The following is a 12,997-nucleotide window of genomic DNA, read 5'->3' on the forward strand; positions in this document are numbered from 1 at the left end:
CTCCTTTCTCATTCTCCTTCCTATATTCCCTTCATCTCTCATTTCACCATCTTCCGTTTACTTCAGACTGATCCATAAGAAGTTAATTGACTATCGACAGCTTGAACTCTAATGTAACTACCTACTTTAAATTTTTATTTTATCTTTTCACCCCCTATTGACAAACTTTGGACCAAAATGAAACTTTTCCACCTATTACTGTTTGGTCTTATCAAGGGACATTTCTTAGGACAAAATCTAATCAATCTGCTCTCTATATGTTTGCATCTGAAGTGCTTACAATATAATAATCTTAAAATGAAACTTTTAGCCATCTGTATTTTAAAGAATTACATTAAGACTGTAATCAAACATTTGGGGGGATGGGGGAGAGACAGGAGAGAAGAGAAGAGAATGGAAAATACACTCAGACTCAGCATTTTTCAAACCACAGACATGCCAAACTTCGTGCAATTTACTGACTTTTTTCTGACCGCCATTAGCGGGTCAGAGGAATTAGGACGGTCCTAGTGCAATGTGTTCAAAAGATGGTGGTAAGGGTTGTGCTTCTGAAAACACATTTAACCATCTTCTCCAGCTGCAGGAGAAAGTATTTGTTTTTGTAGGAAGGATGAGCAGAAAACCTTTAAAAGACTAGCCCTGTGAAGAACATCCAGACAATGATGCAAGCAGAGCAGTATCAGTCTTAGTTTTGTACAGATCAACTCAATACACCAGGATGATGATTTTCTGCCAATGCTGTCATTCATAATGAGTTACCAAAATGTCCCCTCCCCGCCCCAACCTGTTGAAAGCAAACCACATTTTGGTCATCCCCCCCTTCTCAGTTGTAGAACGCTTCCCCCGTTGCTTCTTTCTGCAAGTGCTGAGACAGACTGGACTTGCATTCAGCCAAGATCTGAAGTAGTCTGTTCTTTCCAAATGAAATCTCCAAGCCTTTATTCAACACCTCTGCAATGTTACACAATATATTTGGTGATATCTTCCTCCCTTTCCACCTCATCTGTAGTTACTCCCATCTCATTTTCCCCACACCTCCCTTTCATTTCCATTCCATCTCCTTCTCCTCAGTCACACTAAGTCCATTTTGCCAGGAGTGGTTCAATTTTTTCTACAAAGAGACTGTCACAAGTAGTTTATCAAATTTGTTATGGATAAGTATTTCCATCATTATGTTGTATCTTGTCCAGAAGGGCTTTTAAATCCTCTAGCCATAACAAAACTTGCATGGAGAAGACATGGGAGAAGGTAGATGGCAGCTTGGAAGCTTCACTGTGGTCAAGGGTGTATGATTTAAAGAAATCATTCCAGTTTGGATTATATACATGCAAACAAAAATTTAAACACGGGCACACTGATCCCCACCACAGTGCTGATGGGCGTCTTTTGGCAACTCAAAAGCCACACTACCATCCATTACGTTCTGCCCTGACCTTCTCCCCCATGGGTTACTTTTATTAGCAAACTTCAGATTGAGAATTGTTAAAGATTGTAGTTATAAGGTGGGTAATGAAGAATTACATTCATAATATATGTGTTGTGTAAGATAAGGAATATAAATAGATCAACTTATTTCCAACTCTCTCTCCCTTTGCAATTGTATAACACCTGACCAGCATGTTAAGGTGTTACAGGAAGTAGATCAAATTATTAGGCTCCCTGAGAGTTTTAGTAACACACGCATAAGTCAAGCATTGAAATTCCCATCTCACAAGTGCTTTCCTACATAACCAACCTGCTGAGATCATTCTTCTCTGGCTCAATTTATAATACACAAAAACAAATGATTTATGGCATGTTATCACTAAAATCTGAGTCTAATCTATATTAGTATAAATAGTATAAATTAATATTTGTATAAAATAGTAAATCAGTTGATAATGTACTTTTTCTATAAATATCAAAAATAGCAGGTGATTTTAAAAAGTTGGTAAGATATTTATTTGTAAGCCTGAGACTGAAAACTAGTAACTGTTTCATAAATCTAATTATTAGGAAAACTAGCCCAAACTTTAGTTGTTTCTTCTAATAGTCCAGTTAAAGAAATAAAAGCTTCTACAAATATTACAAATATGAAATAGATCTCCACAAGCATACAGCTCTCAAGGAGGAAGTGTAAACATGCAAAATTAATAAAAAGATTGCTGCAGCAGATAAATCAAATTATAGCATACGTATATCCTGTATTATTTTCAACACTTAGTGTTGGAGAAAACAGTTTCTTAAATAACTTGATACAGGGAGTAACAAGTTGGGAACTACCCCCCATCTTTTAGCTTAACAAATCACTATTTGAAGTGTGACATGTCATGTTATCTTGCGATACTTTATAATAATTTGTATAATTCCCTCTTGGCTCCTGTGATTGTACTTGGCTGGTTCTCTCCTCTTACTAACCACTTCAGCATTTTGTCTAATGGCTCCTCATCCTCCCTTTCTTGGCATCTCTCCAAGTTCTGTCCTCAATCCCCTCCTTCTCCAATTACAACTTCTGTAACATCATCTACTCCCTTAGTTTCAACAACCACCCTTATGCAAATAATTCCCAAGTTTTCCCCTGTAGCCATAACCACTTCCCCATTATCTGCTTCTCCAGCTGCCTCCAAAACAACTCTACTTGGATCTTTTCCATCATCTCAACCTCAGATTCACCAAAACTGAACTAATCTGTCCTTCTAAACCCTCTCCCTTGCATATTTCCTCTATGGCCTGGTCTACACTGGGGGGCAGATTGATCTAAATTATGCAACTTCAGCTCCATGAATAACATGCTAAAGTCAATGTACTTAGATCAACTTACGGTGGTGTCTTCACCGCGGTGGGTCGACTGCTGCCGCTCCCCCGTCAACTCTGCCTGCACCTCTTGTCAAGCTGAAGTAAAGGAGTTAATGGGAGAGTGCTCAGGGGTCGATTTATCGCATCTAGACTAGACACAATAAATCGATCCCCGCTGGATCAATCACTGCCAGCCAATCCAGCGGTAGTGTAGACATACCCTATGACAGTGGTCAATTCCACCACTCTTCATACACCAAGACTCAATTGTCATCTGCATCCCCATATACAGTTTCACATAAGTCCTGTAACAACTTCTGTCACCAAACCTATCCTTTTCCTTACTACCCCCATTGCAAAAAATCCTTGTCTGCACTTTAATATTGTTTCCATTGGTGTATCTTTCCTCCCTGGCTTATTTTCTTCTCAAAATCATCCCTCTCCTCCTGTTTTATCTATGGAAGAAACAGCATTTTTGACACTGATCAAGTTTCTTGCTTTCCTGAATCTCTTCACTAACTAAAAGTTCTTTACTTGTTCACAGCCCTTCCAGGGGCGGCTCTTCACCTTCCAAGCCCCACATGATCCTGACTTCTGTTAATTTCTTTAAGCAAATTACCTTACTGCAGCTCAAAAGAATTACTTGGCAAGGCACTAAACAGAACTCTTGAGCAAAGCCTGCATTGTTTGACTTACTGGAGTTCTTAAGGGCCAAATTTTGGCCTGTGATGTGTGATTACCAGAAGCTGGGACTGGACGACAGGAGCTGGGTCACTCAATAAATTGCCCTGTTCTTTTCATCCCCTCTGAAGCATCTGGCACTGGCCACTATCAGAAAGACAGGATACAAGGCTAGATAGAGCATTGGTATGACCCAGTATGGCCCTTCTTATGTCTGGCTTCCACTAGATTTAATGAGAATCACATGGAACATGACCAAGTACAGAATTTGGCTTACAGCAGGAGGATCTTCCCAGAAAGAAAAGAAGGGAAGCCACCCCATTTTCACCAGTCAAAGTGTGCACCAGAGTTGAGAGGAACAAAATCAGTCAAAAATGGAAAAAAAGAAAGGCATGGAAAGCACCATAGAATTTGGCTTCAGTAGACAAAAGCTTAAAGAAAAAGAATGGGGATTACAGCTCATATGCAGAGCTAAATGGTCATAGATTCTAAAAATTTCATCTGAGAAAAATAACAGTAATTACACACAAAAAAAGATACAAGTAAACTACAGAAGTATCAGAGGAATTGTGTCTCAAGAGCAAGCAGCATACAATTTGAAAGACACATGAAACCCAGAATGGATTCCAACAGAAGGCTTCCACGTAGAAGTTGGAAATATTATATTGTAGCTCTATTGGAGATAAAAAGCAATTGAAGCAGACCATTATTACACTACCACAACTGCATAGGGATTCACAAGGATCCTACTCTGCATTGAAGTAAACTATACACCGTTAGCTCATACAACAAATACAGAAACAATTACAATTGTCCTGACACCAGAACCTCTTCATGTAGTTTCTTTTCTAATATTCTTTTAGAAACCACTCATTGAACAGAGTGCTGAATGGACTTTCTATACGTTTCTAATTACTCTGATACCAAACAGCCCCCTCCCCAACTTCCAGCCCACAGACAATTAAGCCTTTTAAAAACTTTTGCTTCCAGAATGTAAAAACTATTACCATAAAAATAAATACAGGTAGAAAGATGTACATGATTAACTCTAAACAAGTAATATTTATCTTATTGGTTTACTGAAATGCAACCGTTAACAACAAATTCCGTTTGGTTGTGTCAAACATCAACTAGGAGAAAGATTCCACCCAAGTTGGAGAAATCAAGCAATATTAAAGCAGCAACATGTTTATCATTTCAATTACTATATGGAAATGGCTATAGCACTGAGTATACATATTGTGAATTGATTCATAAAGCAGTATGGGAATCATTTTGACGACTTTCGCAAACATCTATTAAGCCATTTTTAAATGAAAAAGCTTCAAGTAAGGAGGCAGGAATAGAGCATTTAGAAATGAAGTAGTCAGATGTGTAATTTTCATAATTCAAAATCCTGCTAAACCATCACCACATGCAAAACAGTAAAACATTTTCTTTTCACTTTTACAGAGCCACTGAATCTGTAGCAACTTCACTGAATTTAAGCACAAATCAAGTAGCTTCTTTCTTCCTTAAGGCTCAAATGGTAAGACAAGCTGAAAAAGTGACAGAGGATACAGTATTTCTACATTAAGATGTACAAAATCTATTTTAAAATCAATTTCAGAGAGACCAGCAGGCATGAAAAAAATTCAAGCTTATTTTATGATATATATACACATTATACTAGTCCCATTGGAAAAAGCAGCCTGCAGACTTTAGTAAACCATTGGCAGTTTAAGGTTAGAAAAAATTACACTGTATCTCAGTGAACTGCGTTACATTTTCCTGAAAAGTTTAGCTTGTTTGTACAGGAAGCTTAATGTTATTTGAAAGAAAAAAAATATGTATTGCTATACTAAAACAAACTGACCCGAAAGCAAGTAATTTGGTTTAATTCAGAGTACTGTTTTATATTTCATAGGTTGGAGAGCATTAAAATGAAAGGCCCACCTACTTTTATTTATTCTATAGTTTTTGAAAACCAATGCAAGCAAAACTCACATTTCCTATTCCAACATTAATTTGTTAAGACTCAATCTCAAAGGATTTTAACATGCAGCTTTCCTGAAATCTGTTTTGATACACAAGGAGCTCCTTTTAGAGAAATGTCCCTTACTCCCACGATCACACTTGATTCTTCATTTCTGAATAGCAAAATATAATCTGAGCAGTTTACACCCAAAATACTTTAATAAAACACCCACACTGTGACAAGAATGAGACTTTAATCAGTTTTAAGTGGAGTTTTAACACTAAGAGATAAAGGGTTGTTAAACACAATAACAAATGGACATCTGATTTGTATGAGGCATTATCCTGTACATGTCATATTTTGTTGTTTTTGTGTATCCTCAGTGCATAGCATTACACACAGAGCCACTGTTGCACAGCACAATAGTATCTGAAGAGGCTGAATCAGAGTAAGGCTGCTTGACAGACTCAATTTTTTTTTTTTTTTAGTGTGCGCACGCGCGTGTGTATATATACATACACACTCACTCTCTCTATATATATACACACACACACACACACACACACACACACTCACTCTCTCTCTATACATATATATGAAAACAGACTGAAAATTTGAACTGGCAGAGTAAAAGGCACCTCTGCCAAACTGCAGTTAAAGCCTCTTTTAGCACACAGTTCTACCCCTTCCATCTGCATGCATGACATTTTTTAACAGTATTTAAAGGTAAACGAGGCACTTTGTGGCAACCACAGGCGTCGTTAACATATTGCACAAATTTGCTATAATTAAACATGGAACTTGCACACTGGCACCCTATTTTTATTTTTTAAAGCTGAAACGTTTGATGCTGTATGTAAACTCCACTTTAGTTTACAATTTGTGCCACAGCAAAGAATCTTGATGCTATTTATACAACTGCTCTTAAATTAACTGTGGCAAAACATTTCGAGTGGGGCTACAGATGACTACGGATGGTACAGGGCCTAACAGTAAGCTCATATGAAAGTGATGCCTTCAAGTAACTTCAGACATGTAAGCTGCTGCACATCCAAGAGTTTAAGTATACAGTCCAGAAACTCAGAGATTACCTACCGAATGCATTTCAAGCTAATTATGAATACTGTCATAAATAACGTTTTAATAAGGACTCAAAAACCTTTCAGTCATAGTAATTCTTGTCAAGTTCTATGGGGATGGTAACTGAAAGTATAGGAGAGTATGTATAATATATAATGCCATTTTTCTATTTCCAATGACTATACCATAAAATGTAAGCAAGGCTTCTCAAAAACATTGAAACATTCATAATCAAAACCCTCATTCAGACCTTCACATTCCAAAGGAAAAACAACAGTGCAAAAGCCCATTATAATGTCATTATTTCCATTCTGGCCATCAGTGTTACATACTGGAACCACACATTTAATTTTGATATCATGAGCCCAGAAGTGGGACATAGTACAGTGTCAAAATCAAAGTATTTTAAAGCATGAATATTTTTGTTTATTAGCCAACATGACTTTCAATTGCTAAAAGCAGACATAAGGTGAAACATGTATCAAGGCATAAAGTCTGGTCTTCAAGTTGCCTGCTGCCCAATTTAACAATGGGAATTCTGAGTGCTGGACCACCATTTTTGTTCTGTTAAGACCTTAAATCTTAAAATTTAACTTATGAATCAGAAAATCCTATAATAGCTTTGTTATAAGTTTAGATCATGAATTTGACGAGCAAAATTGACCAATAAATACTGAAAAAGCATGTTACACCTTTGTTTACCAAAATGTAGGTAAAGTCCTGCCTTGTCTTTTTACAATTCATATTCTGTTAATGCTGTTGTACTGGGCCCTATGGATCCCAGATTCATTTGTTAACTCGGTAAGAACACAGCTAATAAACAACTTCGGCGCCAGTAAGTTAATTAAAATTGGACTTTACACCATAAAGTGTAACTTTTGGGGTAGATATTCCAGAAGTTTGAAGGTCATGGTGTATTTCAGAGTGAACAGAATTTTTTTTTAAAATTTCATATCTGTATTCAACAATAGTTGTACTCTGTTAAATTATCTGCAGTCTGGGCATGTCAATCATCATAATATTCAAAAGTGAAGCTCAATCCCTATTTCTGGCTATATCCCTATGAAGGAATGATACAACACTGCCAGTTTGGATATCTAATTCTTTTAATAGCAAACAACAGATAGAATATTTGGGACATGTTCTACTTTTAAAAAGTACACATCTTTATATCTGTGCAGTGTTGAGAATTTATTGCAAGACTGGTTTCCTTTATACCATGTGTAATGTCTCTTTTTAAAACATTGTAGGCATTAAGTATTCAAGTAAAATTCCCTAACAGTTAATGACATTTAAAAAAAAAGTGTGCAAAACTGCAAAACTCATTGTAATGAATGTAATAGAATGTGTAAGGTCAAAGGGGTGGAAGGGCTGACAGCTGTTTGTTTGAATAAATGCATCCATAAATCTTCAAAATAAACACGAACCTGTAGAATCTCAAATTGAAGTTTCTCGTGCACCGTTATAAAATATTTTATATTTAATGAGAAAAAAAGCTTGCAATGCAGCACATGAAGCATTCACAGCAGGTATATGATTGAAAAACTAATAAAATAAGTAAGATGTTGACTGATGTATGTACTAATAGCATCTGACTTTCAGCACTGGCCTTGATTACACAGGAGATGGAGCAGCCATTACAATTGAGAAAAACATTTAATAAATCATTGTCTTTTTTAGAACAATTGTTTCAAGCCCATTTTAGGTTGATAGCCTCCACATTTGTATGGTTAAGTCATTGTTGCTGTGTTTCTTATCTGTGACCCCATTATTTTCATATCCCTTCATTTGTGGGTCTTTAAGATGTTGTGGAAGGTTCATTCCTGTACCCCTATATGGAATCACTCCCTCTAGCTGCCTTTTCTAGCACCATTATGCTTAAAAAAATAAAATGCACAAACAACAAGCAGTGACAGCGGCCAATTCCTCAAACGTCCAGGATTAATTACTGCAGCATGCTAAAGAAAGGTGCATGTAAGTAGCCGGATACGGTACATAGTCCAGGGTCCAGCATAATATATTCCTTTCAGAGCATTACTTTACATTCCCCTATCCAGAATACATGCATCAGAATGTAGTACAACCCTTTAGAAATTTCTCTTAGCCAACTGCGGACTTATCTGTTGCCACTTAAGTGCAAAGAAAGGGGCAGGATGTGAACCTGTATATCAGAAAGCTTTCCCCCCCACCCCCCCAACTGCAGTTGGTGACAGACACAAAAGGAAAAATTCCTACGCATACACATCAGATCTGTCTCCACTTTTATAAAACTGGAATAAAATGGGAAAGTGCCATCTTTATATTTCCTAATTGAAATTTTAATGTCCTTTTGACACAAAAAGGTATATACATAACATAGCTACGTAACCTTTTTCAACTGGACAACAAATGTCAAACCCTGTAGATTTATAGGGCAAAATAAGATTGGTCAGGAAAGAATTGTTCCTATAATTGGTAATCTGACACAATGTTCTATTGCCATTTGAAAAGGTCCTTTTTCAGTTTATTCAAGTTTGTCTCTTTGTGGTTTTTTCTCCCCAGATAAAAAAAAATATTCAGACTTTTGTAATCTGCGTATGCTGATCTTCATCAAAAGGTTCGTTCTCTGGATCAGAGTCAGTGGTGTCAGAATATCTATAATGATCAGGTTCATTGTCACTAACGTCCGGTGTTACTGAAGCAGAACTGCTAGCCTCTGGATTTGATGGCTCCTCTGTTTTTGTGAAATATAGCTTCACCTAGGAAAGGAAGAAAACAAAAGGTTAATATAGTCTGAACTTTTCTTTCTTAAAGTAGTTGAGACCATACACGCCAAGCCTACACTTGGAAGGCTTTGCTTGTATAGCTATACTGGTAAAGTGCTCCTAGTGTGGACACAGTTTACACTGGAATGCTTATTCTAGCTCTGCCCAGTGAAATAAGTTAAGCCAACAAAAGTACAGTATTGACACAGGTCCTTTAAAATCGTTCTACCATGTACATTTGTTTAAAAACCTCCAACTACATACAACCTTTGATATTAAATTTTTGGCATACAAAATTCCAAGTCCCAAATCTAAAACACTTACAAACTTTTCAGTAGCACAAATGGTAAAAGTCGTGAACCCATGTCAATAAACAAGTACCTTAGAGAAGGGACCACCACAATCATAAGCAATAAGAAACACCCAATTACAATCACTATTGTGCCCTTTGTGGCACTATTAATTACTCACTCACTACCAATTATCCTTTTTCCCTTTACCCATCTTTATACAATTTATATATCAGTGGGTATTAAATACTGGTTAAAACAGATGGATATTGTAGTGATGTTTCCAAATAGCAGAAGCATCCTCAGTTCAAAGAAGTCTTATGGCTAGAAAGACAGTATATAGAAATGGCACCTTCTTCCACAAATACACTCCCCATGTGGATTCAGTAATGTCTATTCACTTAAAACAAGGTTGAAGACTCTGAAGTAGACCGTGTTAATTAATAAAATACAGTTGTGTTTACACTTGGGAACTGAAATGAATTAATTTACTAGACTTGGTTTAAGTACAAGTGGTTCTGTACGTGCATCAATCATTTGTATTCTGAATCACTGCAGTTAGCCATGTCACCACCATTCTTTACCACTCTTTGAAACCTTTTCGGTTGCAATACCTCCTTGGTTTCAAACAGCTCCCAGAGCAATAGATTCCAGAAAACTACTAAAAGCAAGTTAATCCAAACAATATTTGGTCACACTGTTCTGAGATCCCCCATAATTTTCATATTCCTTCATTTGTGGGTCATTTGCAGAATGTGTGTGGGGAAACAAAAGTTTTATAAGTAAGATAAGAGTACCAAAGGGTTCTTGGAACCAGACATTTCTTTAGTGGAGACAAGGACTTAAAACACAAGCTTCCGAGTGACATGAACAGAATCAGATTATGGAACAAATGCTGAGACAGGAGGCAGAGTGTATGCAATCCTGCACACCAAGGAACTCAACTCAAATATTTAGGGTAGAGCTGGTGGATCCACTTGTCAGCCCATGAAAGAAACATACGAACAGCCGTACCGGGTCAGACCAAAGGTCCATCTAGCCCAGTATCTGTCTACCGACACTGGCCAATGCCAGGTGCCCCAGAGGGAGTGAACCTAACAGGCAATGATCAAGTGATCTCTCTCCTGCCATCCATCTCCATCCTCTGACAAACAGAGGCTAGGGACACCATTCCTTACCCAACCTGGCTAATAGCCATTTATGGACTTAACCACCATGAATTTATCCAGTTCTCTTTTAAATGCTGTTATAGTCCTAGCCTTCACAACCTCCTCAGGTAAGGAGTTCCACAAGTTGACTGTGCGCTGCATGAAGAAGAACTTCCTTTTATTTGTTTTAAACCTGCTGCCTATTAATTTCATTTGGTGACCCCTAGTTCTTAGAATCATGGGTATAAGTAAATCACTTTTCCTTATCCACTTTCTCCATCTCACTCATGATTTTGTACACTTCTATCATATCCCCCCTTAGTCTCCTCTTTTCCAAGCTGAAGAGTCCTAGCCTCTTTAATCTTTCCTCGTATGGGACCCTCTCCAAACCTCTAATCATTTTAGTTGCCCTTTTCTGAACCTTTTCTAGTGCCAGTATATCTTTTTTGAGGTGAGGAGACCACATCTGTACACAGTATTCGAGATGTGGGTGTACCATGGATTTATATAAGGGCAATAATATATTCTCAGTCTTATTCTCTATCCCCCCTTTTTAATGGTTCCTAACATCCTGTTTGCTTTTTTGACCGCCTCTGCACACTGCGTGGACATCTTCAGAGAACTATCCACGATGACTCCAAGATCTTTTTCCTGACTCATTGTAGCTAAATTAGCCCCCCATCATATTGTAATGGAAATACAAGCAGCATAGAAACTATTATATCCCTGAGGTTTCCTACTTGCTGCTAGTGTAGATCTGTCAAGTTTGAGTGTTTTAATTTTTCAGACCATGACCATATTCATAATTTATGCTGTGTAAGTTGATCAAAGAAACTTCAGAATTAAAGACAAAAGTTACAATTGAAAAAAATGATATCTTAACTCCTGAAAATCTACCACCACCTTTTGCAGTAATTCTAGCATCAGTTACTGAATTCTTAAAAACAGATAAACTTAAGCAATGACATATCCAGATATACTGCTTGCCTCAGTCTAGGAAGTTATGTAACAAATGGTTCCTAGATGAACATGTTTTGATAATTCAGTATATATTAAATAACTACACGCAGCTCTTCAAAATTCTGTTTATTCTATGCTCTTTAAAAAATACTGACCTTGAAGTTTGGAGAGAAATATCTGTTGGCTTTGTCTTTATTTGCCTTATCTAGATCATTTTTTGTTAACGTCAGGATTAGATATTCCTTGTCATTATCTGAGCGTTCTGTGCTGAAAATACCATCAAGTTCCTGATCTCCAACTAGACTTCCATTTTCTACTTTGTCTGAATTTTCATCCAGTCCTATGAAGAATGTATTTACCCAAAAGTGAAACATTTTGTCCTGTGGGAAAAAGCAAGCTTGCTTTAGTATTTACAGATGGTATATTATCTTATTTGAATACAAGCATCATCTGTTTTTTAAAAATTGATGAGTTTAACAATACCAAACCGCGAAAGGCATAAAAATCTAGACAATACTACATCATTGGCACATCAACTGTCAGGAAGTAGATGTTCATTAGTCTTCCTACATAATATACAGATCTTATCTATATTAATCACCACATGGATTTTCCTCAGGTAATCAAATAATTTAATTTTTTTTAAAAAGGTCTTTCATAAACCAAAAAGGCTTCAATACATTAGATGGCCAAATATACAAAATGGGAGATTAAAAACTTAGTACAAGTAGCAAAAAGTGCCAAGAAAAGAGTTACTAGGCATATAAAACAACCATTTATTTTGTACACAGATATATATAGTAGCTGCTTCCTGACAGACAATCCTTACCAGGCTACTTGGATCAGTAGCACTGATAGTCAGTGAAGGACATCTGTTTTAATATTTGTAATTTAAGTACTGTTCCATTAAACAGAATATTTTGCTTTTCTTAATTTTTTATGAAAAAAGTCAATACAGAAAATGTCTGAAAAGGTTTAATTTTATCCCCTCCTGTAGATCACCTAAAAGCAAGTGTTTGCTAAGATGGTTGGGGAGGGCAGGGGGAAAGAGAGAACAGGAGGTCAGCCCCTGGAAAAAGTATCTGCAGACCTTCTGAAAAGAAAGGAAAGTAATATAAATGTTTATCGAGATGCCCAGTTATATTTGCTGGCATATCTACTGATCAAATCAAGGGTGAAACATTCTCTCTTAAGCATTCCAAATGACAGTAAGCAGGGAATAGTTATTACCTGCAAAAAAGTATAAACCAGTTTATCTTTCACTGCAGTGTTCCAATGTGCACATGCAAACAGACGTAAATATTAAATCCAAGTCTCAGACTGATTTATACATTCACTGATGTAACATACAACTAGTAAGTA

At 36.8% G+C, this 12,997-nt stretch overlaps 1 protein-coding gene across 1 annotated transcript in view; it reads right to left on the reverse strand.

Annotated features, from left to right (window-relative positions):
- Positions 1–7,958: 7,958 nt before the first annotated feature.
- Positions 7,959–12,997, reverse strand: part of PTEN (phosphatase and tensin homolog) — a 106,367-nt gene continuing 101,328 nt past the window's right edge. The window contains exons 9-10 of the mRNA XM_039547624.1: positions 11,791–12,015; positions 7,959–9,231 (exon numbers count right to left, since the gene is read on the reverse strand). Of these exons, the coding sequence (XP_039403558.1) occupies positions 9,049–9,231; positions 11,791–12,015 (408 nt within the window). The 3' untranslated portion in view covers positions 7,959–9,048. The remainder of the gene's footprint in view (positions 9,232–11,790; positions 12,016–12,997) is intronic.

Source organism: Mauremys reevesii, linkage group 7 (genome assembly GCF_016161935.1).
Source record: "Mauremys reevesii isolate NIE-2019 linkage group 7, ASM1616193v1, whole genome shotgun sequence".
Lineage (NCBI taxonomy): Eukaryota > Metazoa > Chordata > Testudines > Geoemydidae > Mauremys > Mauremys reevesii.